Source organism: Phyllostomus hastatus, unplaced genomic scaffold (genome assembly GCF_019186645.2).
Source record: "Phyllostomus hastatus isolate PE091 unplaced genomic scaffold, TTU_PhHast_1.1 phas_contig_37, whole genome shotgun sequence".
NCBI classification, from domain to species: Eukaryota; Metazoa; Chordata; class Mammalia; order Chiroptera; family Phyllostomidae; genus Phyllostomus; species Phyllostomus hastatus.
In genome coordinates this window covers 2695301-2721366 of record NW_025333867.1, presented here as the reverse complement: position 1 = coordinate 2721366, position 26066 = coordinate 2695301, and the positions used below count along the sequence as shown (strand labels likewise).

The 26066-nt window shown below is 37.9% G+C and overlaps 1 protein-coding gene across 1 annotated transcript in view; it reads left to right on the top strand.

Annotated features, from left to right (window-relative positions):
• Positions 1 to 26066, top strand: part of F13A1 (coagulation factor XIII A chain) — a 187842-nt gene that overhangs the window by 18079 nt on the left and 143697 nt on the right. The window contains exon 3 of the mRNA XM_045841731.1: positions 1244 to 1432. Coding sequence (XP_045697687.1) covers positions 1244 to 1432 — 189 coding nt within the window. The remainder of the gene's footprint in view (positions 1 to 1243; positions 1433 to 26066) is intronic.

The window sequence follows — 26066 nt, the reverse complement described above, 5'->3', positions numbered from 1 at the left end:
AAATCAGGATTACCTGAATTTTATTAATTTGGAGTGTTTCAGGAACTCCTAGACTTTCAAACTGGAGAGTATCTTAATGAGCCCAACTTTTTCCCAATGAGAAAAAAATTGAGACCAGGGAAAATCGGACACTTTACATAGATTTCTGTGTAAAAGTAAAGGAAGTCATTGGAGTCTTGAAAAGTGATGCCCAGCACAAGCTCAGCAGATGTGCACTCTGTGTTCACAGCTGTGAGGGCAAACCATGCAGCAGGCAGTGTCAGGGAAAGGGAAGGAAGGCCAGCACATCCCTCACCCAGGCTTCTCTCCCCAGTGTCCCATTAAAACTACAAATACATGGACAGAAATCTGTCTCTGGACTAGATTTTCTAAACTACAGTGCAAATGGGTAGTTAGAGTTAGCTTCACATTCAGTGCTCATGTGCAGAGGGAATAGGAAAATGGCAGGAGGATATATAGCCTTTATCCAGCACTGGCATGTCTCGGATAAATGTATTACTGACAGTTAAACTCTCAACACTAAAAAATCTGTAGGTTTTGGCAACAGACCAGCATTTGCCTTCCAGACTGGTTCATTAGTAGCTAAGGAAATGTAAGGCTTGTTTCTGCATGTGCAAAGTAGAAGCAATTAATTATACTTATCTCATAGAAATGTTAGTGTCTTTTCTCCATACCTGTTCCCTCTCTTTTCTGCTATTGAGGGAAAAGATCTACTTTTAGAATTACAAAAGGAAGGGTGTTTGACCCTTCTCGAAGTTTGAGTTAATGGTCAACTTTGTCCTTAGAACATTCTTTGAGGCTTTGTCAGATTTGATTTTTTTCCCCTTTTAAAGATAAGAAAATGGAAGTGGCTATTTCCTGCTTGTCTCTAGTTAGTGACACAGTGTGACCATAGTCACCATGAGAAGGACCTGACATAAGGAAAACCAGGGAATATAAAGACTTCAACTTTGGTCTTAGTTTCTCTGTATCTAGACCTGTACACTGGTCATTATCAACACTGCTCCATCTCTCTCAAAGTCAGCACTGTGCAGTCTGAAATGAGATCAGAGTGGGGAAAAGCTTTTTTAAAATCCTCTTTGAAAGAAAAAATGTCACAAGACACTGACTCTCAAATCTCCCAGTCCGTATAGAGTTTTATCCAATAGACCTTCCTGCTTTAGGAAAAATGATCTCGTTTTTTGAGTTTACATTTAAACAAAGTTACTAAGTGATGTTCCTTAATTGTTTTCTTTGTGCATAGACTACCTTCATGTCCAGAATGTTAACCTATTCAAGGAGAGATGGGACAGCAACAAACTGGATCACCACACTGACAAGTATGATAACAACAAACTCATTGTACGTAGAGGGCAGTCTTTCTACGTCCAGATTGACTTCAATCGTCCATACGACCCCAGAAAAGATCTCTTCAGGGTGGAATATGTCATTGGTGAGTGCCATATGTAAGTCCAAGTCAAAACAGTCCATCTATATAATCATGTCATGTTAGTTATGGCACTATGGTCACAAAATAGAGAATCGGTACAGACTCAGTTGCATTATTTCCTAGAATCATACTTTAACAGTTGGCTGAAGCTGAAATTGCATTCAGCCCCTGACAACCCTATGCTTGAAGATGGGTCTGTATAATGCCAAATATCAATAATTTTGGCCTACCCAGGCAAAACTCTGGTATAAATAAGAATGAGTGCAGTTGGCACAAATATTAGTTGTTATTCTCCAAATGGTTTTAGTATCCTACACTTGTGACTTTTAATTCAATCCTCTGCCTTCATTATTTAATTGGTCTCAGGTGAAATTTTACAAATCTTACTATGCAATATTCATTTAAGAATTTCCCAAAAGTATATTCTACTTTAACATAGTAATATGGAATGGCCCTTGAAAAATAGATGGTCAAATAAAGTTCATAAAACACTTTGTACCTTATTCTCCTCTTGTAAGTTAACAATGCTCATTAACTTTAATGGTTCTGGGAAGTACCATTTAACTTTGGTCTAGTGTTTTTCAAACTAATTTGATCATCGGACCCTTTATTAAGTTATAGCTATTAGTATTTGACACATTTGGTAAATATTTTTCTAGAAATTTAAAAGAGTAGCAAATAAGCACATGTACCAAAGAGCAAGGATGGCTCAATGTCAGGACATCTGTCTATATAACCCTATACATAAATACATTAAAAATATCAGGCAATCAAATCAAGTCACTAAAAAAAATGACTAAATTCAACAACTGTTTTTAAGAAAAATTTCAAATAAAACAAAATAGAAGAACTCTCTTCAATTATCTAAAGATTATTTACCTATCCCAAACCAACAACTTTTGGTATCCTTACTGGTAAAAATTTAATAATCTTAATAATAGTCAAAAATTAGAGATGCCTGCTATCACCATTCCTTATTTTTTAAAAGTATTGCTTTAAAGGTTTTAGCAAATAAACAATATAAAAGAAATATATACTATAAACAAAATATATACTATAAACACTAAAAATGAGATAAAATGATACTTTATTAATGTAATCATTGTATATGCAGAAAAAGATTAAAGGGAAAAAAGCACAGTATTAATAAAACTTTGTAAGATGGCTAGTTAGAAGTCAGCAGCTTTTCACTCCTCTACCACTAAGGACCAAGAAATAAAAAAAAATATTCTACATATAAAACTAAGTAAAACTATGAAATATAGAAAGAAGTTTTATAAAACAAGACAAAACCTATATAAAGCAGATATAAAATCTTAACAAAACACATGTAAAAGACATGAGAAACCAATAAAAAACAAATATGTTCTTGGTTCTGAAGTCTCAATATATTTTTTTAATGGTTTCCCAAGACTAAAGTGTATATTTAGTTGATTTTTCATTAGAATTCCAATGGAAGTTTTATTATTTTTTTGACTAGATAAAATAGGTTGCTTTGAAAGAACAATAACCTGATAATAACCAAGAAAATTACACAAAGAAATTATAGGACATTTTCTATCAGAAGCAGCTATAAGTGTATACAATAAAAGTTATTTAGTAAAACAGGGAATCCGGAAATAGACCTCAGTATATGAGTACTTAATATAGTTGTTTGTTTAATGGAATAAGAAAGGTATGTGAATTTTTTGCATTTTGATATTTTAGTATACATATGAATATATAGTAGACATATAATATATATGTATGTGTTTGTTATATAAATACCCTAATGCCACAAATGGCCATACATATGACCAAAGGACCAAAAATACCACAAATTAGATTAATTGAAAAATGAGATCTGGAAAAATATTCAAAATATACATTGAGATAAAGGGTTAACAGAGAAAGCAAAAAAAGCTCTCACAAGTCGGCAATATAAAGACAAAGCACAGAAAAATATGTAAAGGATATAGAGACATTTCACAAAAGAAAAAATCCAAATGGTCTACAATCAATCATATGAAAATGTACTCAAATTCACTTGTATGTTTGAAAAACAAATCAAAGTATATCTGTCAGACTGGCAAAAATTTAGAAGATTGTAATATCTGCTGGCATGTATGTAGGGAAAAGCATACATTACTGATATAAATGTATAATTTTATAATCTTTTTAGAAAACGATTTTACTGTATCTATTAATATTAAAAAGGTTTATGCCATTGACCCAGCAATTCTAGTCTGAGGAACCTCTATTGAACATATTGAAAACCCAGGTTATAAAGGTGAGTATTTTTTTACTGCAGCATTGTTTACAGTGACAAAAAAAAAACTAAAAATAAATGTTCCTCAATAGTTAAATGGTTAAAATATTGTGATATAGTCACATAATTAATTGTTATTTTTAAAAAAGAATAAATTAAATCTATCTCAGAGGGTTTCAAGAGAGGTAGTGAGCGAGAAAACAAAATACAGAAGAGTGAACACAACATTTTCTACATGTGTGTGCAGCTGTAAATGTGAATAAGATCTGTGTAGTATTGAACGCAGAAAAGAATATGAAGCACGTGGGAGTGTGGCCAAAATGTTAGAAGCAAAAGGAAGGGAAACCAAGCAAGAAAGGGAGGGGGGAAAGCAAGAATGATATGATTATACAAAGGCATCTATATAAAATCATTGCTCTGTTTGGGAGTATATGTAAGGAAATTAAAAATATTTCCATTAAAACTAAAAATACTTTCTTAGAAAAAAAATCTATGACCCCTTACTACTTGAGTAATATTGTTTGTGTTTATTTGCATTTACAATCAAGTTTGTATATTATTCTTGGAAAATTGGTTGAAGCTAGAGTAGAAGTGGAGGGATAAGAAAAGAGACTCCTGAGTCAAAATAAACAGCATCAGTGTGATGCTTGGGTTCTACACAGAACTGTTTGCCATCCCAGTTGTGGGGTAAGAGAGGGAAAACTAAATTACTGTTCCTGTGTTAGGGAAGATAAAACAACCACAAGTGAACTACATTTAGAGAACAGGCTATTATTGTTATCACTGTTTAATAATGGTTACTTAAGTTGGAAATAGAATACACAGCTAGAATTTTAAACAATATTTTAAAATGTGATGGAAGTTTAGTCTTATTCGTTTCCCTAAGTTTATCCACCTTTCTCTTTTGTGTGTTCATGCACATGCTTGTTGGACCAGATGTCATTACAATGCCCTTGACACATAATGGAATGATCAGTTCATGTAGTTCTGTCCAGTTTTGTTCCAGCTTCACAGTAATTTTTATTTCTGCTTTTAGTCAAATAGTTATAGCAGTGAGAACAGGGTAGGGAAGCTTTGCTCCTGAATAGGACTTGTCTGAGGTCTGAGACCTTCTTCTACTAACCATTCAGAAAATAATTCTAAAAATGGAAGTCCTAAGAAGAATTATAAGGTGGGTTCTCTGGAAATGAACTCTGAGAAGGCAATTTGTGTGGAAAAAGTTTATTGGGAAGTGCTCACAGGATCATAACTGTGAGGGAGTAAAGGAGTCAGGGTTGGCCAGAGCAAGGAGTTGAACTACTACCAACAAAGGCCTCCATGGATCCTATCGTGAGTTCTGGGCCTGGACCTGATCTTCAGAGTTGTCCACCCTTGGGGCAAGGATGTGGGTCTCTACACTCCAGCACATACCAGACTTGGGCTCCACGCTACCTTCAAGGAGAGGGTAATTGCAGTTGGCTCTCTATGGCTGAGGGAAAACCTTTGGAAGCAGCTCAGTGAGAGCTCTGTGTCCACCAACATGCTCAGCATCAGGGACATTGATGCCGCCTTCCTGAATGGAAGAGGTCTGTGCACTGTACCACAGCATCCACTGCAGTGAGTGTCTGAAGTCCTCCTTTTCACAGAAATGAAAAGGTAGGGGGAGGAAAGCATAGCAAATTTGCCTTTGAGTTGAAAATTTATATAGCTTAAAAACCAACATGTATTTTAAACCCTTCTGAGAGACTACAGAGTGTACTTTTCAGAGTTAAACTGTATTCCAGTATGTATGGCCTATTTCAAGCCTTATTACAGTAAGTCCTCACTTAACATCATCTATAGGTTCTTGGAAATTACCACTTTAAGCAAAATGACATAGAATGAAACCAATTTTACCATAAGCTAAATTGATATAAACAAGAGTTAAGTTCCTATAGCGTATTTCCAGTAAAAAAAAAATCACTAAACTTCTAAATAAAGACCCTAAGCACTTCCAATATTAAACATTAAAATAAATGTAAGCTATTTATACATTTAAGAAGGATGAGTAAAAACAAGTAAGATGATTATTTTCCAACCCACCGATTCAGATTCAGGGTTGTGGATATCCAGAGCCTCTCTTGGCAGTTCAGGCATGAGGTGGGACTCACCCCAGACAGGACTTCCTTCCATCACAGGGCCATTCACACACAGTCCCACACTCACTCAGAGTGGAGACACACTTGTTCACCTTGCTTGCAGTTTCTGGGATGTGGCAGGAAACTGAAATCCCTGGTGAAAACCTGTGCAGACAAGGGAGACTGTGCAGTCCACATACAGTGGTCCTGGTCAAGAATCGATTTTTTTCCTCTTTAATGACATAACAAAATGATGTTGAATGAAGTGTCATTACTTGAGGGCTTGCTGTACATTTGAGGACTTTATTTCCAAAGTTATTGTAGAAACAGGAAAAGGAAAATGACAAAAGTCCACATTCTACTATTTAATGTATGAGAAACCAAGCACATGTCTAAAGGGCCTTAAAGGATCAGTGGTGGAGGTTTTAGCCCAATCAGTGTCTTTCTGCCTCTCCTGTCTACTCTGAGGTGTGACAGACCTTAGGCTCCACCACTTTGGCAGGGCTAAGACGGAAAAAGAGTGGGGTTGGGTACTCACTGGGGCTCAGAAATAATTCTCTTAAAATGAAGTACTTATTTCAGTAGGATTGAATAAAGCCATGGAAATTCTATTTTAAAAGTAATTGTAATGAGAGACAAGTATCAAATATGGACTGAAAATGAAATTAAGTATAAAAATTTGTATATGCAGGTATGTTTGAATTTCAGGAAACCTAGAATGTGAAAACAGTAATTTAAAAAACAAAAGAAAACACTTTGTAAAAAACAAAAGACACATCAAAGAATCTCTTCAAATATTTCTTTTAGAGTTTATATAACAAGGTTAGATTTATCAACAAAGATCAATATATGCAATACTTTAAAAACAAATTTTTATCCTTGCCCAAGGATATTTTTTCATTGCTTTTATTTATTTTTTGTATTTTTTTCTTGTTATTGTTTATACTCTAACAGTTGTCCCAGTTTTCCCCCTTTGCCCCCCTCCTCTAGCCTAATGTCATCCTCACACTCAATCCCCTTGTCATTGTTCATGTCCATGGGTTATGCTTATACATTCTTTTTTAAAATTTAATCTTTATTGTATTTTTGCACTACTATTTCATCCCCTTATACCCCCTATCCCCAGTCATCAGCACACTGTTGTCCATGTCCATGAGCCTTTTTTCCTTTCTGCTCAATCTCTCCACCCACTCACCTCCCCCAACCCCACTAGCTGTCAAATGTTCTCCATCTATGAGTCTGTCTCTGTTTTGCTTGTTAGTTCACTTTGTTCATTAGATTTCACATGTGAGTGAAATCATGGTATTTTTCTTCCTCTGACTAGTTTATTTCACTTAGCTTAATAATCTCCAGATCCATCCATACTGTTGCAAAGGGTAAAATTTTCTTCTTTTTATGGCCGAGTACTATTTCATTGTGTAAATGTCCCATAGTTATTTTATCCACTCATCTGCTGATGGACACTTGGGCTGCTTCCATATCCTGGCAATTGTAAATAACACTGCAGCGAACATAGGGGTGTACATATATGTTCTTTGACTAATGCCTTCATCTTCTTTCAACCAATCCTACCCTCCCTCTCCCCTCTTACAGCTGTCAGACTGTTTGTTGTTTCTGTGCCTCTGATTCTATTTTGCAAGTTACTTAATTTTGTCATTAAATTTCAGTTATAAGTGAGATCATATGTTATTTGTCTTTCTTTGCTTGGCTTATTTCACTTAGCATAATAGTCTCCAATTCTATCCATGCTGTCACAAAAGATAAGAATTCCTTCTTTTTACTGATGCACAGTATTCCATTATGCAAATGTACCACAGCTTTTGTATCTACTCTTCTACTGAATATATGCACCATTATGTTCATGGCAGTATTATTTATAATAATAAAGATTCTTTTTTATTGCTTTTAAATTGAGAGGAAAGGAGAGAGAGAAACATCAGTGGGAGAGAGAAACATCAGTGGGAGAGAGAAACATCAATAGGTTCCCTCCTGTATGTGCCCAGACCGGTATTCAAACCAGCAACCTGTGCATGTGTCCTGACAGGGAGTCAGACCCACAACATTTCTGTTACAGGACGATACTCCAACAAACTGAGCCACATCAGCCAGGGCAATATATGCAATAATTAAAAAAAATGTAACTATGCCATAGAGCAACCCATTATTATATTAAAATACAGAAAAAAACACTTTACACTTAATTGTTTTCAGTTTGCACTTAGTTTTTTGTTATTGTTTTTTCTCTCTCTTCCTGTAACTTCATATGAGATGAGCTAATGTGTTAACATACTGGATTTTCCTTTTGTTGCTGTTCTCAAAACCTAGGTCATGGGATTTGTTTATAAGTGAATCTACCTTAAAATTAAGTTTCTTTCTCCCTTTTTAAATATTTAAGTGCCTCTTTTACATGGTCCCAGATAAACCCACTGGGTGCCAGGTTCTCTGATGAAAGAAGGTAGATAGGGGCACACATGCTGCAGAAGGTCAGTGGGTCAGTGAGTCACGGTGCTTTGGTAACTGCATTCATTAGTTGCTGGCAGAGCACAGCCATCCTGTGAAGTAGGCAGGAGGTGTTAATGAATTTGAGTAGGGGGATGTGGCTGAAAATGTGTCTGGTAGTCTGTGGGCTCTTTTGTCTCTTTCTAGCTCTGAGGGTTCAGTGGCAAATCATGAAAGGCATGGAGCAGAGTGCTAATGATGGGTTTTGCTAACCTGTAACTGGAGCTGTGAAAACTTAGGAGCAGTTTATGGTGTTAATTTGCTATTCCTTTAACATGGGCCTCCTCTGTCTTTGATACTCTATTGAGGAAGCCTCATTCATTATAAAGAAAGAATTCTCAGCTGTACTTCTTACCAGCTCTCCCCCTCAAAACAACAGATGTCAGTCACCTTACCCAGTGCACCCTCCAAAGTTAAGACATGGTGCGTGTACAAGTTTCTTTCTCTCTAGAGTCCAATCACAATAGTCTAAGGGAATCAAGACTAGGCAAAGGACCATATCTTACATCTGAGAGCATTACCCAAATCCTTTAAGTTTATGTGCCTATATGAATTTTTGGTTCAGACATTCCAAATGAATCACCATTTGTGATTTTTGAAGACATAGCACATTTTCTCTGCTGAGAAATTTCTTGCCCAAAATCATGCAGCTGGTAAGATATAAAAAATATTTCTTAGCCTATGCTCTTTCCACTATATTATGCTGTGTTTTCATGAGAATAGGCTGTTTCATTATTTGGAAACAACATTTACATAGGCTATCACTATAAATTTTTGCTTCTGTGTGTTTTGGCACCATGACAATCAGTGTGTTCATTTCTAAGTGCCACTTGAAATGACTAATAATGGCATCTGAGAAACTAGGACAGTGTTTCCTAGAGTTTGCTATCTGTGAACACCTGTCATGTGAAATGCTCCTTAAAATAAATTTTGTGGGCAAACATATTTGGGTCACGCTGTGCTTCATGCCTCCTCTCAGAAAGTCCCAATCCCAATACACACTAGTATACTGAAAGCTCTGAGGAGGCAGAAAGAAAAAAAAATCTCCTCTAACCTAACATTGCCCCAAATTGCTTTATGACAAACACTACTTTACCCTATTTTTATTTTATGATACCCTTTAGTAAAATACAGAGCTCACTCTAGAAAATGCCTAAGTACAATTGCAAATTACCTGTATTCTTTAGAATAGGAGGGAGGAAGGATGGTGGAGCCTGGTGGATTTGTAGTCCACCTGTCATGGGAACAACATAATATGTTTCTTCTTTTTGACACTTAAGATTTTGTGCCCACATTAAAATAATTCTATCAATGTGGCATTCATATAAAGTATCTATTCTTTTCAAAAATGATTACTTTACTTTTTTATATTTATTTTTCTGATTTTTATTTGGCTTATTTTATCATAAAGCCAATTTACTTTCCTTTTGAATGTGTTATTGGACTCTTACTGAACACCTTTTATGTACAAAGCACTGTATTGGGATTAGAGGTGTGTGTGTGTTTGTGTGTGTGTGTGTATCTTCTGTCCTCAAAGAATCTGGAAGGTTCAGCCTGAACAGTGGAAGTAAGTTCAATGTCAGCCTCTCAGGCAAAATATTAGAAAGCCCCCTGGAGGGAGAAATTGTGAGGCTGATTAGAGGAGTCCCCAGGAAGTGTTATTTGAGCTGAATCTCAAAGGATGGGTAGGAGTTGACCCAGTTGAATGGAAAAAGTATACAGCTGTCAGAGAGGAGGGGTTTTGGGGGGTCTGGGTGAAAAAGGTAAAGGGATTAAAGAACAACAAAAAAATGCCTCATAGACACAGACAACAGTACAGTGATTACCAGAGGGAAAATGGGGTGTTTGGAGGTAGAAGAGGAAAAAGGGGGAATAAATGGTGATAGAGGGAGACTTGTCTTGGGGTGGTGAATACACAATACAATATACAGATGATGTATTATAGAATTGTACACCTGAAACCTATACAATTTTATTAACCAAACTCACCCCAATATATTCAATTAAAAAAGAGTATATATTCTAGATAAAAAGGAAGTTCAGTGGAGAAACAACAGTTGGAAACATATTAATAGCCTTGTACACCTAGATAAGACATTTAGATCTTATACTACAAAAAACTAGGGGCATCTATGGAGGAGTTTTTAAAAGATCTGTTTTTACTTTTTAGATTACTGTTACATTGTTTGGTGGAGTAATTTGTTTATTTTGTTCTAATCCCCCTATCTACCTATAAATGGAGACTTTTGCTGAGGTACCAGCCCAGCCTGACTCTAGATATGTGTGACTCGTCAAGCAGCTTCTTATGAGAACCACGTCATTATTAAGTATCCACTCAGAAATACCCACCCCATCCTGGATCTGAAAAGATGGAGGTGAAAGAGATGGAGGCTCCCCGTTAGGGTGAGCCCTTAAAGACTTTGTAGTCAGCACCAGTGGTGCTGGGTGAAACTCTCCAATGAAAGACTAGTACTGAATAAGAAAATGCTGTCAAAAAGGCCAATACAAGACCATTGTTTTCTGTCTTTTCTCTCCTTGTAGCAAAGCAAACAATCACTGAACCTCCAAACAAAAATATCCAGTGTCTTCAACATCCATGCTGACAGCTAAATTAGTTAAATAGAAACTCTGCCCAGAATTATTTGCCCAAAGTTCTAGCTAAAGTGACAGGGGCTGTCAAGTCTCAATGTAGCAGGGACTGCCATCCATATTCTAGTTCCAGAGACTCACAGGGAGCCCCCCTCAGCCCTGTCTTGTGACCCACATCTCATCCTGCAGAGCTTGAGTTTCTAAGTGAAGCTCAGTGTCCTTAGGGCAATGGAGTTGCCAGTGTGTTTCATAACATCAAGTGCACTGTGTGGAGCACTTGTGAAGGACCGTGGATATTGCAATGGGAATTCCCACATAGATGCCTGCCTGCCTGCCTCCCTCCTCCTCCCCTCTCTTTTTTATCCTCTTAATTTGCCTTCACCCTCACTTCTCTCTCTGCTTCTCTCTATCTTCCTGCTTGTGTCTTATACTAACTTCCCTCGCTTATGAGAATTCATAACCTTAGCTAATTAGCACCCACATAATTGAAAGTATATTCTACTGGACACTCATGATGCAAACACAGGCATTATACTGTGTAGGTGTTTCCTGCCTTTTCCATTTAAATTCTGAAAAATACTTGCAGTTATGTGAAGTTAGTGGTGAAAAAGCTGGGGGAGGAATATTTAATGAAAACTAATGCACCCACTGTTACACCGTGCTCTTAAGTCTGCAATCTGTGAAAAGAGAGACAATATCCAAGCAGAATTAAGGCCCACTGAAGAAAGAATAAAAGTGGACTAATTATTCAAAACCTGTGCCCTCTCATTACTCCATGAGTGTGTTGTAAGGCCCAAAGAGAGACTAACAGGAAAGCTCTTGGAACTCCTTAATGATAGTTGCTTGCTGATAAGGTGACCCAATTACCAGCCTTATTTTGAATATTGCCACTGTATAGGAAAGCTAAATCTTTGTAGTATGCCTTAAGGAAGTATAACCTTCATAAAGCTTTTCTATAACAGTAGTCAGAGCCAGAAAGATACTACAGGACCATAAAATAGCCTATAAATAGCTAGCTGTACCTCTCTTTTGCTACCTTTTTCATCCCTTCTTTCTTTCTTTCTCAATAACAGCCCTTCTGATCTTTTCTTCCCTTTCTTATAATTTCTTTACTCTCCATCTCTGACTCTGTTTCTGTCCTGCTCTCACTCTCTCTCTTGATCTCTCTCTTGCACACATATAAACGCTGTCCTGACAGCAGTTACCTTCAGGAAGTGGGTATAGAAATGTTTGTGTCTGTTCACAAATATTTCTTCAGCTTGCAGGAAGCCAGAGTTAGATGTTATAAATGCCCTGGCATTTGAGAACCACTGGCTCGCAAGGATACCAGAGCTCCAAGGAGCTGGCAGTGGTATGGGAGGTCCATTCTGCCAGGCCATAGGGATGTGCTCAGCTAATGGGGTCAGTCTCCCATTACTGTTTGCTTCATGACTCTTCTCACTTTGGGGTAGTAAAATTAAGAGCTCAGGTTTTCTGCTTGTGTAGGGGTGAGCTATGGCATCTTGTATCTCCACATAGCAGAGTCATTATCCTTCCTAAACAATACATTTCATCATGTCAGATTAAAGCAGGCGCCTTGAAAAACAACCCTTTATCAAAAATCAGAATTCATTAACATGATCAAATGCAATTAGATTACCCTTAGTTTTCAACAACAGTATAAAAGTGGCCCAATAAATGGTGTAGGTCTCTGTGCACATGGGAGTAAAGAGAGACTTGAATGATATCCACCACCATTTGTTTGTTCACCAAAAATGCTTGTGGGAGTGGAGAAAAGGGACATATATAATTCATACTTTTCTGCTAACCTAGACATGATCAGATTCTCATACTTCGAACTGTGAAATCAAATATATCTTTAAAAATAAAGGCTCTGGGGAGAGGGCTATGTAGAATAACAATAAAATGGCTCATAATAAAAACAGATTTTCAACCTCATTCATGCATTCATTCATTTGTACATTATGTTCACCAGTCATATGTTGGTAAACATAGGATTTGCCACCTGCCAAATCTATAGCTAGATAGGCATGGAAGGTGTTCTAGCAATAGTACATTGAATTCTTTCATTGCAGTTATTCCTTTGAATTAATACACAACATCTGAATGGTCCCTAACAAAATAAAAGTGCTTTTTGAGGATAGATAATACTATCCAACTGACTCTTATTTATAAATTCACACAAATTGGCTTTGCAGAATAACTAGCTGACATTCTGCAAAGGGCAGTGTCCTAAGGAAATAAGATATTCTAAAGCACATTTTGAGAGAAAAGATAAAGAGTATGGGGAGTCAGCCGTGGACAGATGAAGGAGAATAAGGTACCATGAGTTGTAAGTGAGTGGAATGAAGATGTTGAGGGCTGAGCTTGTATTCAAGGCAGAAATAGGAAGCTAAAGGAGGAGGAAACCTACCTGGGCATAATTGTCTACTGAGCAATTAGGATTGGTTGCTCAAAAAAAATGCCTCTCTAAATGTTTTACTGTATGCAACTGCTCTTTGTTAAAGGTGAAGCAATCCAAAGCTTAGTGTGCTTCATAGAATCAAAGAATCAGAAATGTTAGGGATTGAAGGCATTATAGCAATCACTTTCCCCAACCCACTTTGTTTTACAGGTCTTAAAACTATCCATATCCAGTAACGGGTTGAAATACATTCCCCTACAAGGTCAGCCCAGTGCTGGATGAAGTTCAGTGGGTCACAGCTAGGGTAATGCTATCATTTATCTTTCAAGCCAGGAACTTTTGAGAGTGAAGGTATGTCTAAATAGATGGGATGCTAGGAAAACAGGCATATGCTGTGACTTAGCACACCTGGGATATGTGATTGCCAAATCAAAGCTGAAGGAAGAGGAAGCTACTAGAAAGCTAGAGGAATGTAGAGGGAAAAATGGAGCAATTGCATGGTATTAACAATGGGAATAAGTGTGCAAACAGGGCACAGAAAATCCATGCAGGTGAAGGAAGATGTCAGGAGCATACAGCATTGGGTTGGGTAGGGTATGATAATGGTTTGGCTTTGGAAGTCCCAAACCAATGAAGATTGTGAGTCCATACAGGATAAGTGAGGTCAAACAAAGACACTCACTCAAGATGAAGCAAGGCAGAGGGAAGAAGGCCCGGGCACAAGAAAGGGGTGAACAAGCACAGAGCTGGAAGATGTCATCAAAGACATAGTGGGGCTCCTTTGTACCTCCTCGCTGTGGGAGCAAAGAAACCCAAGGGCCTGTGCAAGAAGCCAGCTACCTGTGCACTCAGCATGTAAGAGACAAGCCTCTCTACCGATCTCTCTTTTGGGGGCTGTGCAGGGTGTTGATAAAGAACTCTATAATTCCTCAGAGTTTTGGGTGAGGCTCACAGCCTTGAATTACCTGGATGTTCAGTAAGATAACATGGGAGAGGATCAAGACTTGAAAGGGTAGGCACTGACAGAAATTTGGAGCTAATGGACAAATAAATGGGTCAAAGTCACATGAGTGTGGCTCAACCACTGCGGAAACCCAGGTCTACCATCATTCTCTGTTCATGTGATCTAGCTATAGGAGGTAGTTACAATTATAATCCACCTTTTGCACATGAGGAAACTGAGCCAGCAGCCTTCCAAATGTACTAAAAATTTTGCATTGCCCACTTGCCTACTCAGAAATCCTTATGCCAGGACTGCTTCTGGGCCTGCCTTCCCTGGAAGAGCCTGGTCACCAAACATCTCCAAACTATATCCCGTAAACACAGCCTTTGGCAACTCCTTCTAGGGAACTAGTTTCAGCTAACAGCTAGTAGAAAAATTCTAGTACATCCATTCTTGCTAAAATTGTAATATCTGATCAGACTTATTATACTTCCTCCTACCTCCATATTTGCTCTTTATGGAAATAATTCCCTAGCATCTTAAAAGAACAAACTGTTAGAGGTGAATTCCATTCATCACATACAATTTGGAGAGGGGAGAAATGAGGGTCCCTGGCATCGCTTCCCATTCAGTGGACTCCATGTTCTTCTAAGACCTTTGCAGATCCCTGGTCCAACATCAGGTCAGGAATTCTAGGATAAGCCTATAATCTGGATCTCAGTTCTACTGGTTCCTCCTTGAGGAGAGAGATTAGGTATGAGGAACTTGATTAAAGCATAGTCTGGGCAGGGCAACCTTTGGTAAGAGATAAGGGATGGAGGAGAGGGATGAAATATTGCTATGAATGAACTGCATGTTTGTGTCCATCTACCCCACTACCACAAAATTTGTGTGTTGAATCTCTAACCTTCAATGTGATAATATTTGGAGGTGGGCCCTTTGGGAGGTAATTAAGTTTAGATGAAGTCATGGGGGTGGTGCCCCATTGTGTGGGGTTCAAATCTTTCTAAGAAGAAGAGAGACCAGAGCCTACATATATATATATATATACCTGTTATTTAAACCACCCAGTCTATGGTGTTTTGTTACAGAAACTTGAGACTTCCTGCAGTCCTGCAGCTCAGTAGCTGAATGAAGTGTGCTCAACACTCCACATTATGGTATTACCTAAGGAGAAACACATGGGTAGGATTTTTTTTTTTTTTGTAAAACAGTCATCAACATAATGCTATCAACTCTTCCAAGAAAAGGATCAGGCTTTCCATTTGAACTATAACCTAAGAACTAGTGCTATTTCAAGTCCTGTTTCCTTAACCAGGAAAATACAAAGGCAAAATATTCTTTCCTCTCAACCCCATAATTTGCTCCCAAAGAGAAAAGCCACATTTGATGTTCAACATCTCAAAATTAGGTTGACGTGTATGCTGTAAGTTCTCTGGAAAATTAGTGCACAGGGTAGACAAGATCCTTTAGTATTCTGAAGCAATTAATTTCACAAAAAGAGACAAAAACAATGATCCTATGCCTAAATTGATGGACATAAAGAAGTGGAGACAGCTAGGGTGGTATTTTCCATAAAATAACTTTTTTATTTGTGTAACATATTTCCAAGTGATGAAAAATGACACACTGTCTCCATTACTTCATTTTCATCATTTCAATCTTTTCTAACTTTCATGTTTGTGAAACAAATTGTTTGTTTCACAAATTGCTTTAAACATGTCAAAGACACTTGAGTGGAGTGTTAGCCAAATTTTAAAAATAAAGATGATTCATAAAGATTATCACTTGTGTTTATAACCATTAAGATAAAATTTCAAGACAAAAATCAGTCTTGATTGTTTAGGGCACAAGAATAAGGTAATCATCTTCAGAAGGTAGAAAAAGTCTCTTCTGCTCTCTGACTCATCTTCCCCAGATTTTTATGGCACAGTAAACCTGGCTTTGTGAGCACTAAATCATCCCTGTCTCAATGATTTACTAATCCCCATACCCGCATATTGATTTCTTAAAACTTGGATTTCATTTGCATTATTATGCAACAGGTTGAGTTCCTCATTGACTTTCTGCTTCTCACCAGATAGTCCTATATCTTCTTAGAGGAAGGGTGATTGATTCTTGAGAGGAAGGGTACATGGTACCCTTTGTTTGAGATAGGATGTTGCCCGATACAAAGCAACCCGGGATATCCTTTCAGCACATAATTTGAAGAACTGATGTTGGTGTTCCAGAGAGAAAGAAAAAATATTGCTCATCTAAAGAAACTTAAACACCTACATCATTGATTGTAAATAAATAAATAAATAAATAAATAAAAAGGAAGATATGAATATACAGGATAATTGTACAAACAGTGGCTACACATGTTATTCTGTTGTTATTGTTGGAAAGTTTTTTAAATTTTTGAAATAGACTTCACTTTATAGAAAATCTGCAAGAAGGGTGCAAAGAATTTCTGGGTTTTTTTTCCCCAGAATTATGAGAGGGTTGTCAATGTGATACCCCATCATCCCTGAATACTTTAGTGCATATTTGCCATGAGCAAAGTTATTCTCCTACATAACCATCAAAATCAGGATATTAACATCAATGTGTTATGATCATCTAATCTTCACATCCCATATGAGTTTCACCAGTTGTTCCAATAAAGTCTTTGATAGCAAGAGGATCCAGTCCAGAATCACATGTGGCATTTTGTTGTCATGTCTCATTTCTTTAGTTTTCTTCAATTTGGAACAGTGTAATACTCTCTTTGGCTTTCATTATTTGACACCTTTGAAGATTATAAGGCAGTAATTTTGTTCAATGCCTTTCAGTTTGGGTTTGTCTCTTTCCTCATGATTAAAACCAGGTTATGTGTCTTTAGCAGTAATGACACAGAAATGATGCTGTGTTCTTCTCAGTGAATCTTATCTGGTTACACATAATTTTTTACAGGTTCCATTACTGATGATATTAACTTTGATCATTTGATTGAGCAGTGTTTTAGGGTGGTGTATTAGTCCATTTGAGTTGCTATAACAGAATACATAGATTAGGTGGCTTTTAAACAAAGAACACTTCTTTCTCACAGTTTTGGAGACTGGAAAGTCCAAGATGAAGATGCCACCATGTTTGGTGTGTGGTGAGAGCCTACTTTTTAGTTCATAAATGGCTGTCTTCTCACTGTACCCTCACATGGCAAAGAGAATAAGGGAGCTGTCTGGAATCTCTTTTGTAAGAGCACTAATCTCATTCATGAGGGTTCCACAATCAAAACCTAATCACATCCCAAAGGCCCCATCTCAAAATGCCATCATATTGGGGGTTAGGTTTCAATATATGAATCTGGGGATACAAAAACATTCAGTCCATAGCAGCTGGGTTCCTCAAGAAATAGGCTTGGAAATTAGCATGCAAAAAGTTGATTAGAGAGTGCTCTTGGTATCAACCCATGTTGAAGAATGCAGAATTAGCAAAGAGAGAAGCTGAGCTGTGATGCAGTCCCAAAAAAGACCATAACCAACCATAGCCAACCATGCAGAGGAGCTATGGAGCTGGAATGGCTCTTAAAATTCTCCTTGTGAGAAGCAAGGGAACTGGGTTTTTGTATCCCAATGTTGTTCATCCATTGGATGTGAACTTCCCTTAGAATGAGGTGGGTGAAGTAGTTTACTTTAGCTGAGGCTATTCCCAAAGAATGCTGACCCACTGAAGACCACATTCTGACAACACTTCCAGCAGCTTTACGTAAGTCTGTCATTCCTGAAGGGGCCTCTGGGCAGTACATCACAGAATCCAACACAGGGGTGTCTTTTAGGATTCTGTACTGTAGAATTACTCTTCATTCCCTTTGTAGTTGATAAGTGCTTTAAAAGAAGTACTTTGACACTATGAGATTATTCTATTTATCATTAAAGTCTTAATGATAGAGTAATTGATATCAGTATGAATTCATAATTTCCTCTTTAATTAAATGGCTTACTTAAATCTGTTACTATCATTAATTAATTTGATGCTCAAATTGTCCTAGATTTTGTCAGTTGGAAACTCTTCCAATTGGCTTCAGTATTTTTATTTCCTTATTTTCTGCCACAACAAGATGTTTCAGGCTCGTCTTATGTTTTCCACACCACAGTCCTGGAAACAATTTCTCCAAGGAGCTCTGCTTCTTTTTAAGAAAGTGATATTTAGAAATCAAGATCTGGGCTTGAGGTATATTCGCTGCTATTTTACTTCCTTTCAGTATTTCCCAGTCTAAACTAGGTTTATCTCACTTACCATTGTTTTTGCCTCCATGGTATGCCTGTGGTGACCCCCTGACCCATGACCCCTGAACTTCATAACATTTCTCATCCTTGAAGTTTTTCTTAATTCATATCTGAGGAGACTGGCCAATGGCAACATCATTCATAAAATGACATTTAGTGAATCTTTACAGCATGCCAAAAATGTGCTTTATGTTTAGGTTACTTTTCTATAGCTGCTGTAACAAGTGATCGGAATCTTAGTGGCTTAAAACAACAAGAATGTATTATTTTGACATTAGGCATAATGATAATAACTTACACAAGTATAATGATACCTTAACCAAGCTCCTCATACCTATTCTCTTCCCTCAAGGAGGAATCTGTGTAATTTGAATCCTGATTACTAGTAGCCTGGGCCTGATGCCTCGCCTGGAATCTGGAAAGGTCTTGGAAGGATACAGGGTCCACTGAATAGGAGCCCATTCCCCTTTCCAAACTGTATACAATGAATGGATTTTAACTATGGTAGTTATTAATTTACAATGTTAGGGAATTATTTTTTATAAAGGGTAAACATGGAGGTAAAAAATTATAATACATCTTATCAGATATTTAAATTTTAGCAAGAATGGATTTACCAGAATCTTGCCATTAGTTGTTAACTGAGACCAGTTCCTTTAGAATGAGTTGCCAAATGTCTATTTTTATGGGGTACAATGTGGAGATCTGGGGTGACCAGAAGCTTCCGGGGAAGGCACACTCAGAGGAAGTCCCAAAATGAGGATTCTTTGACCACTCAGCAGACAGTGTGAAACTTCAGAATACATGCTCTAAGTTTGGAGTTAAACTTTGAAGTTTAAGAGTAGTCACAGATGTTTTAAACAAAATTTTCTCTCTGTGCCATTTTCCAAAGGACTGGACTTGGGTGTCATTCGTGGGAGGCCAAATTATGCCCTTTAAGTTTACAGATAAAGTGATCCCTACTTTCAGTATACAATGTGTTTCTTGCTGCCTCCAAACCTGCCTTGGGCTTCCAGTGCCCAGCTTGAAGGTAGCAGAACCCCAAGACATGGAGAAACAACCTTTGTCAGTTGAAAGTGTTCCATAATTGTTGTAGCAAGGAGGGACAAAAAGTTGGTATGCAGTTTGGTTTACAATCATGAAATCCATCAAAGTACAATAAACTAGACATTGTGATACCAACCTCCTAACACTCTCCTCATATCCCTAGATCCTAGTAGGGTTCAACCTCTGTGCACTGATAAAACAATAGAGCCTCATTTAAACTCATGCCCAGAAAGGGCTAGAGCTTGCCCTAAAAAAAATTCTGACATAGATAAACTTTGTACTTCCAGTGTCCACATTTTTATAGCATCCCCCATGAGCAAGCTTCCCTATTCCCAATGTCTAGTTCTCTCCAAGCTATTAAGACCAGCTTTTAGGAAAGGCATCTTACCATAGAATAACAAATTTAAGCAAATGTATTGCCTTTTCTAGGGACAAAAGCATTTTAGCATTTTCCCTAATTTATTCTCTATTGGGAGGATTTTCATGATCAACAATCAAAATGGGAATATTATGGGAAGTCAAGAGATTTTCATAACAGTCTTAATTGCTCTTCTTCAGTCTTCATAGAGCAACCAAAATGATGTTTTAAAATAACTTAATGCAATCCATAGTTCTTTTCTAGTAACTTCTTTTCCCAATTAGAATAAATTCCAAATTCCTGAAAACTGTCTACAAGGCCTGAGGTTGATCTCCTGGCTCTCCCTGACCTTAACCACCTATGGATCTCCATATAGTTCTCTCTGCTCCTGGCACATCAACCTCTTCCTCAAGCATCTCAAGTATCACCTTCCTGAGGACCTTTGCACTTACTGCAATGTTCTTCACCCAATGTTTACATGGCTCATTTCCTCACTTCCCTTATATCACTGCTCAAATGTCACCTTACCAGAGTGTCCTGCTCTGGGCACCTTATCCCAATTAGTTCACACACCCCCATCACTCTCTGCCCCCTTAAGCTACTTTATTTATTCATAGTATTTATCTCCATTTGTCATAGAATATATGTATAAGCAGATAATAAATGTTCATGTTTATGTTCCATGAACATATCTGGGTTGACATCTCTGTGTTCTCAGTTCATATAACAGTGCCTGGCAATTATATGGTGCTCAATAATTGCCTGTAGACTAAATCCCTTAACCATACCACATCAGTAGCTACCTTCTTTACCGCCTATGTGGTCATGCTCAGAAATAAAAATAAAAAAAGGTTTAGTAAGTTTTCTTTGCTGTTGTGACCACAGTAGATAAGTACAAACAGTAATTATTATACCCCAGTGGATAACCTATAACTGAAATTAAAATTAGAATTCTTAAACTCCTGTTCCTCATTTTCCTTAGGAATTAGATCAGCAATATGAACAAATCTACAGTGTAATGTAATGTTCTATAACCAACTTCATTTAAATAGTAGAGATTTTTACATTGATTATTTTTTCCTTTAAAGATTAAAAATATTCTGTCTTCTCTCCAATGAGGTAACACACACACATGTGGTTAAAGGAATTTCCAGAAAACCATCTTCTTTGAGCTGCAGTTAACCATACCAGTCTCTTAATTTTTGGAGCAGGCTCTTCAAAAGAGCATGCTCCACAAGGTTTGAGGTTTAGTCATGACTCCGAGGGTTAGAAGACATGACTTTTTCTTGTGGCTGTATGCCCAATGTCTAAAATGGTGCCTGGTAGCTAGTAGGCACTCAAAATCTCTTTGGTGAAGAATGAAATAAACCTGGGGTTATCTCTGGCCCAGCTTCTCCCACTCAGAGCCAGCATCCCATTTCTGGCCCAGCTTCCTGCTTCTACCTGCATGCCTCCACTTATTGTACCTCCAGAGCCAATAGTTATCACTCTGGAGACACTGTCATGTCTCACCAGAGAACTTCAGCAGCCTTCTGACTGGTTTCCCTGGCTCCACTCTTGTCCTCTCCAAACCACTCTTTATCCTTCTGCAAGAGTGATGCTTCTAAGTAAGTGCAAATTTCATCAGGCCACTTAAAGCATTTCCATGGTGCTTGCCTTATGTCCAGCCCCTCCTGGAATACAACCTAAATGCCTTTGCACAGCATAAAAGGTCTCTTTGGTTCTCACCCTGCCCAAGTCAGCTGCTGCTCCTGCCACAGGTGTCCAAAGTGTCTCCTTGCTCCCTTAGGCTCCATTATTTCATTATTACCTCTTCTGGGAAGGCTCCTCCCACCTTGTCCACCTTTAAGATTATATTTCAAAGCCATATTCTCTGAGGGGTCCTCTTCAACTTTTGTAGGCACAGTTTCTGGGTTTATACTGCACCTAACAGTTGTGATGATTTATGTTTCTGAAGCTTCCACCCTACCTGTTCCTCATGGCAAGTAATCCCAGCTAAAGCCTGGTATACTTTAGACACACTTAAAGTGTACATCAAATTTGTTGAAGAAGCTCTACAGTCTTATTTCACAAATGAAGAAACTTTCTTATCTCAATACTGTTGAAGTTTCCTCAAATTTTAATCCCCTGTCCTCTCTTCATCTCCACACTGTTGGCAGTACCCTGAGCCAGGGCCTCATCTATTCACATCGAGATTATGTCTTTGGTTGGCAATCGAAGGTATGAGCATCTTCATGTGGATGGTCAGCAGCAGGTGGCCGCTTTATTATTTTTTCTGAATCATTTAAAGAGTCTAGCACCGTGCTAGTTTCACATATATGCTAAAAAATTACATCTTACTTCAAAAAAGATTTTAAGAGAATTAGGTAGGATAGAAAGAAAAGTGAAATAAAATGAAGATGTATAAAAAACCTACTTTCTTTGACAACTATTTTTTAAGCACCTACTATGCTGCAAACATCACACAAGCCACTGGATATGCAAAGCTAAATAAAACTCAGTCCCTGTCCTCAAGAAGTTCCTCTTCCTTCCCCAGTATGCTGGAGTCACAGAGTAAGAGTGCCAGGAAGCTTTCTTCCTTTAGGAAACATCATATATCCATCTATGCATGTATCAATATCTACATATCTACAGCTATATAAAATAAGGTGTGAAATAGAAGGGACAGGTTCCTATACATCCTTACAAAAATGACTTGCTTTTAGACATTTGTGTTTTTATCCTTTGTTGCTGTCATCTGAGATTTCTGTGCCTTTTGATTGTTTCTTTTTTGGTCATGGTGGTGGTGTGCTTTTTTTTTCTGTGCTTAGTAACCTGGTATTTCCAAGTTATTCAGGGACTTACTGCATCGTGGTTTCTGTGTACCCCCCATTCCACCCTAAGATATTGAAACAAGGTTGCTTCCCTTCACAAGACACTATGTTAACACTTCCAACTCTGCCCCATGCAACACACTGTCACAGAAATACTTGCAGGGCTCATTTGGAAGTGGATTATTTTGAATGTGAAAAGTGCATCTTGGGAAAAACAAATGTTTCAAATGAAAAAGTTAATTAATATCATAAAATTTAACTTACCAGCTAGAGGCATGATATATTCATGAGTTCCTTAAAGACAGTCTTCTCATAAGAATTCACTATTAAGGAAAGTCTTGCAGTTATGGGGAGTCAAAGTTCAGCTTAAAAGTATTTATATCTGAATGGAAAACACCCTCTGAAAGAAAAGTTCAGAACTAGTTTTCATTGTGTGTGCAGGGCTCTAGAAACTGACAATAGGCTTGCTTCAGGCCTCTTTTTCAGGGCTTCTAAAGTCTCTGTGATATTCTCAATGGGCCTGGACAGCTGCCAAAAGCTTAATTCAGTCACATTGACATTTGTTGGGCACCCATTCAGTGCAAGGCATTGTGACATTCTGTGGGGCTATGGAGACAAATAAGATAATATCTTTAGTTCAGTTTAATAAAAAAAAATAGATCTCTAAGTAAATAAAGGGAAAAGGTTTGTTTGGGGCTTTCTGGTAATTAATTAAGGTTTGCACAACTAGAAATGTCACTATTACTAAGGATAGCATAGGGCATTTAATTTACAGTTGAGATGCCCATGAGGTGACAGAAATCGGGGAGTCCTGACATCCGAGCTTGTTCATGTCAGAGCACCAGGGGAAACAGTGACTGATGGGTGTGTATTCTTCAGTTGCATGGACCTACTTCTCCATGCTGAGTACATCCTTACAGGTTCTAGACACAGCGAGGTGAAGTAAGAAACATCCTATTAGCAGCAATATTCAACCATACTTACCATACTATATGCTAATTAGTGGCTTTCCTGGCCTACCTGGGAACTAATCACCACATAGGATGTTGTGTTTTTTGTAAACATATTCCAAAGTCATCAATGGACTAAATAATTAATTTTTAAAATGGATAGTACCCCACACTCCTCTGTGGGGTACTATCTATGTAGGGCTTTGCCTACAGTGGGTTCTCAGGTATGAAATGAATGACTGAGAGTAAATTTTCCCCAAGGTCACATATAACTTGGTCTGATCCAGAGGTAGATTTTTCCTGCCAACTTGTAAATGAAACTAATATGAAAAGGCCATGCAAAAAGTTTAGGCCCATTGAACCAAAGTTGGAAAAGAATAAATCCTCAAAGGAATTAAATATTTTCACCATTTTCCTCCTGATACCAGGCTGCAGGGCTACGGGGTTAAGGTAGCTGCATTTTTCTTTACTCATACACACATATATAAGGGAAGAGTGAGATTAAAGAAAGCACAGTGGCATTCCAATAGAAACACATGGTCCAACCAAATTTTGCCTTACAAATAGTATTTCTGTGGCCTCAAAAATAATTTGCACATTAAAACAAGCATTTAAACTAAGTACATATGTTAATTCCTAGATCACTTGGGAAGATGGCACCAATTTTAGATGGGTGTGAAAGAATGCAATTGGTAATTGTATTTTTTATGTTTAGTAGTCCACTTTCAAAGGCTACACTATTAAAAACAAAACGAAGCACCTCCTCCACCTTTGCAATGCTAACCTTGTTTCAGCTGAGAAGAGATAAAAAAAAAAAAAGGATAATCCAAGATGGCAGAAGAGTAAGTGGAACCTACACTAACCTCCTCTCAGGACCAACCTGGAATTACAACAAAACTGTAGAGAAGTCATCCTGAATAACCAACTGAACACTAGCTGGAGAGATGCCTTATAACCAAGGACAGGCAGAAGAAACTGCTTCACCACAACAAGATTGATAGGGAGTGTGAGGAGTTGTGAGAGGGCTGGTTGGGCTCCCATGGGCAGCAGCTGAAGTTCTGGAGGGATATTTCAGTGTCTGGGGGCTTCCCCTTGAGAAGAGTGAGGTCTAAACCCCCAAGCCGGGCTCCCCAGCCTACAGCACCAGAGCCAGAAAGGACCCAGATAACATCCAGCTGTGAAAACCAGCAGGGTTTCTGTCTGCCAGAAAGAGATAACTTGAGACTCAGAGACCCTCTTAAAGGACCAATGCACAAAATTTTGTTTGCAGCCACTTACTCTGGCACCCCACAGAAGGAGAACAGAGAGGACTAGAGATACGTGAGAGTCTGGCGTCAGTGGCTCTAGGTAGAGAACTGAAGGAATAGTCACCAGGATCTCTGTGCTGAGACATTCCCCATGCAGAAGCCATCTTTCTCAGGCAGAGCACTCTTCTCCAAGCATCATCAGCCTAAGGGGAAACAATAGGCCTGCCTGCAGGAATTACTCTGCCCTAACCTGTGGTGCTTAAGCCAGGTGGCTGATTACAGCTTGAGGCTGTATCACTGATTAGTTTAAATAAGGCAAAAAATACAAAGAAGCAGCTGAAATGGGAAGACCAAGAAAACGACCTATAAAAGAACAAGAGAATTTTCCAAAAGAAGAACTAGATGAAATAGAAGCAAACAATTTATCAGATAGAGAGTTTAGAGTAATGATTATAAGGATACTCAACAGCATGAAAAAAAAAACACATAGAAAACATAAAAAAGGATCAGTTAGAAATAAAAAATGCGGTATCTGAAATCAATAATACACTGGAAGGTATAAACAGTAGGTTAGATGAAGCAGAGGATGAAATCAACGATTTGGAAGACAACATAGAAAGAAACACCCAGGCAGAGCAGCAAAAAGAAAAAAATAATTTTAATGAGGATATCTTAAAAAACATCTTGGACAACATGAAGTGTAACAACATCCAAATCATGGGAACACCAGAAGGAGAAGATAGCAAGCAAGGTATCAAGAAACCATTAGAAGAAATAATGACTGAAAACTTCCCTAATCTGATGAAGGAAAAAGACACACAATTCCAGGAAGTTCAGAGAGTCTTGAACAAGTTGGACCCAAAGAGGCATACACTGAGACACATCATAATTAAAATGACAAGGCTTAAAGACAAGGAGAGAATGCTAAAAGCTGCAAGAGAAGAGCAGGTAGTTACATACAAGGGTACACCAATTAAACTGTCATTTTACTGCTCAACAGAAGCATTTCAGGCTAGAAGGGAGAGGCATGAAATATTCAAGGTGATGAAAAGAAAGGGCCTACAACCAAATCTACTTTACCGAGCAAGGCTATCACTTACAATCGAAGGAGAAATAAGCAGCTTCCTGGACAAGAAAAAGCTGAATTTGTTAATACCAAAGCAGTACTGCAACAAATGTTAAAGAGCTTGCTT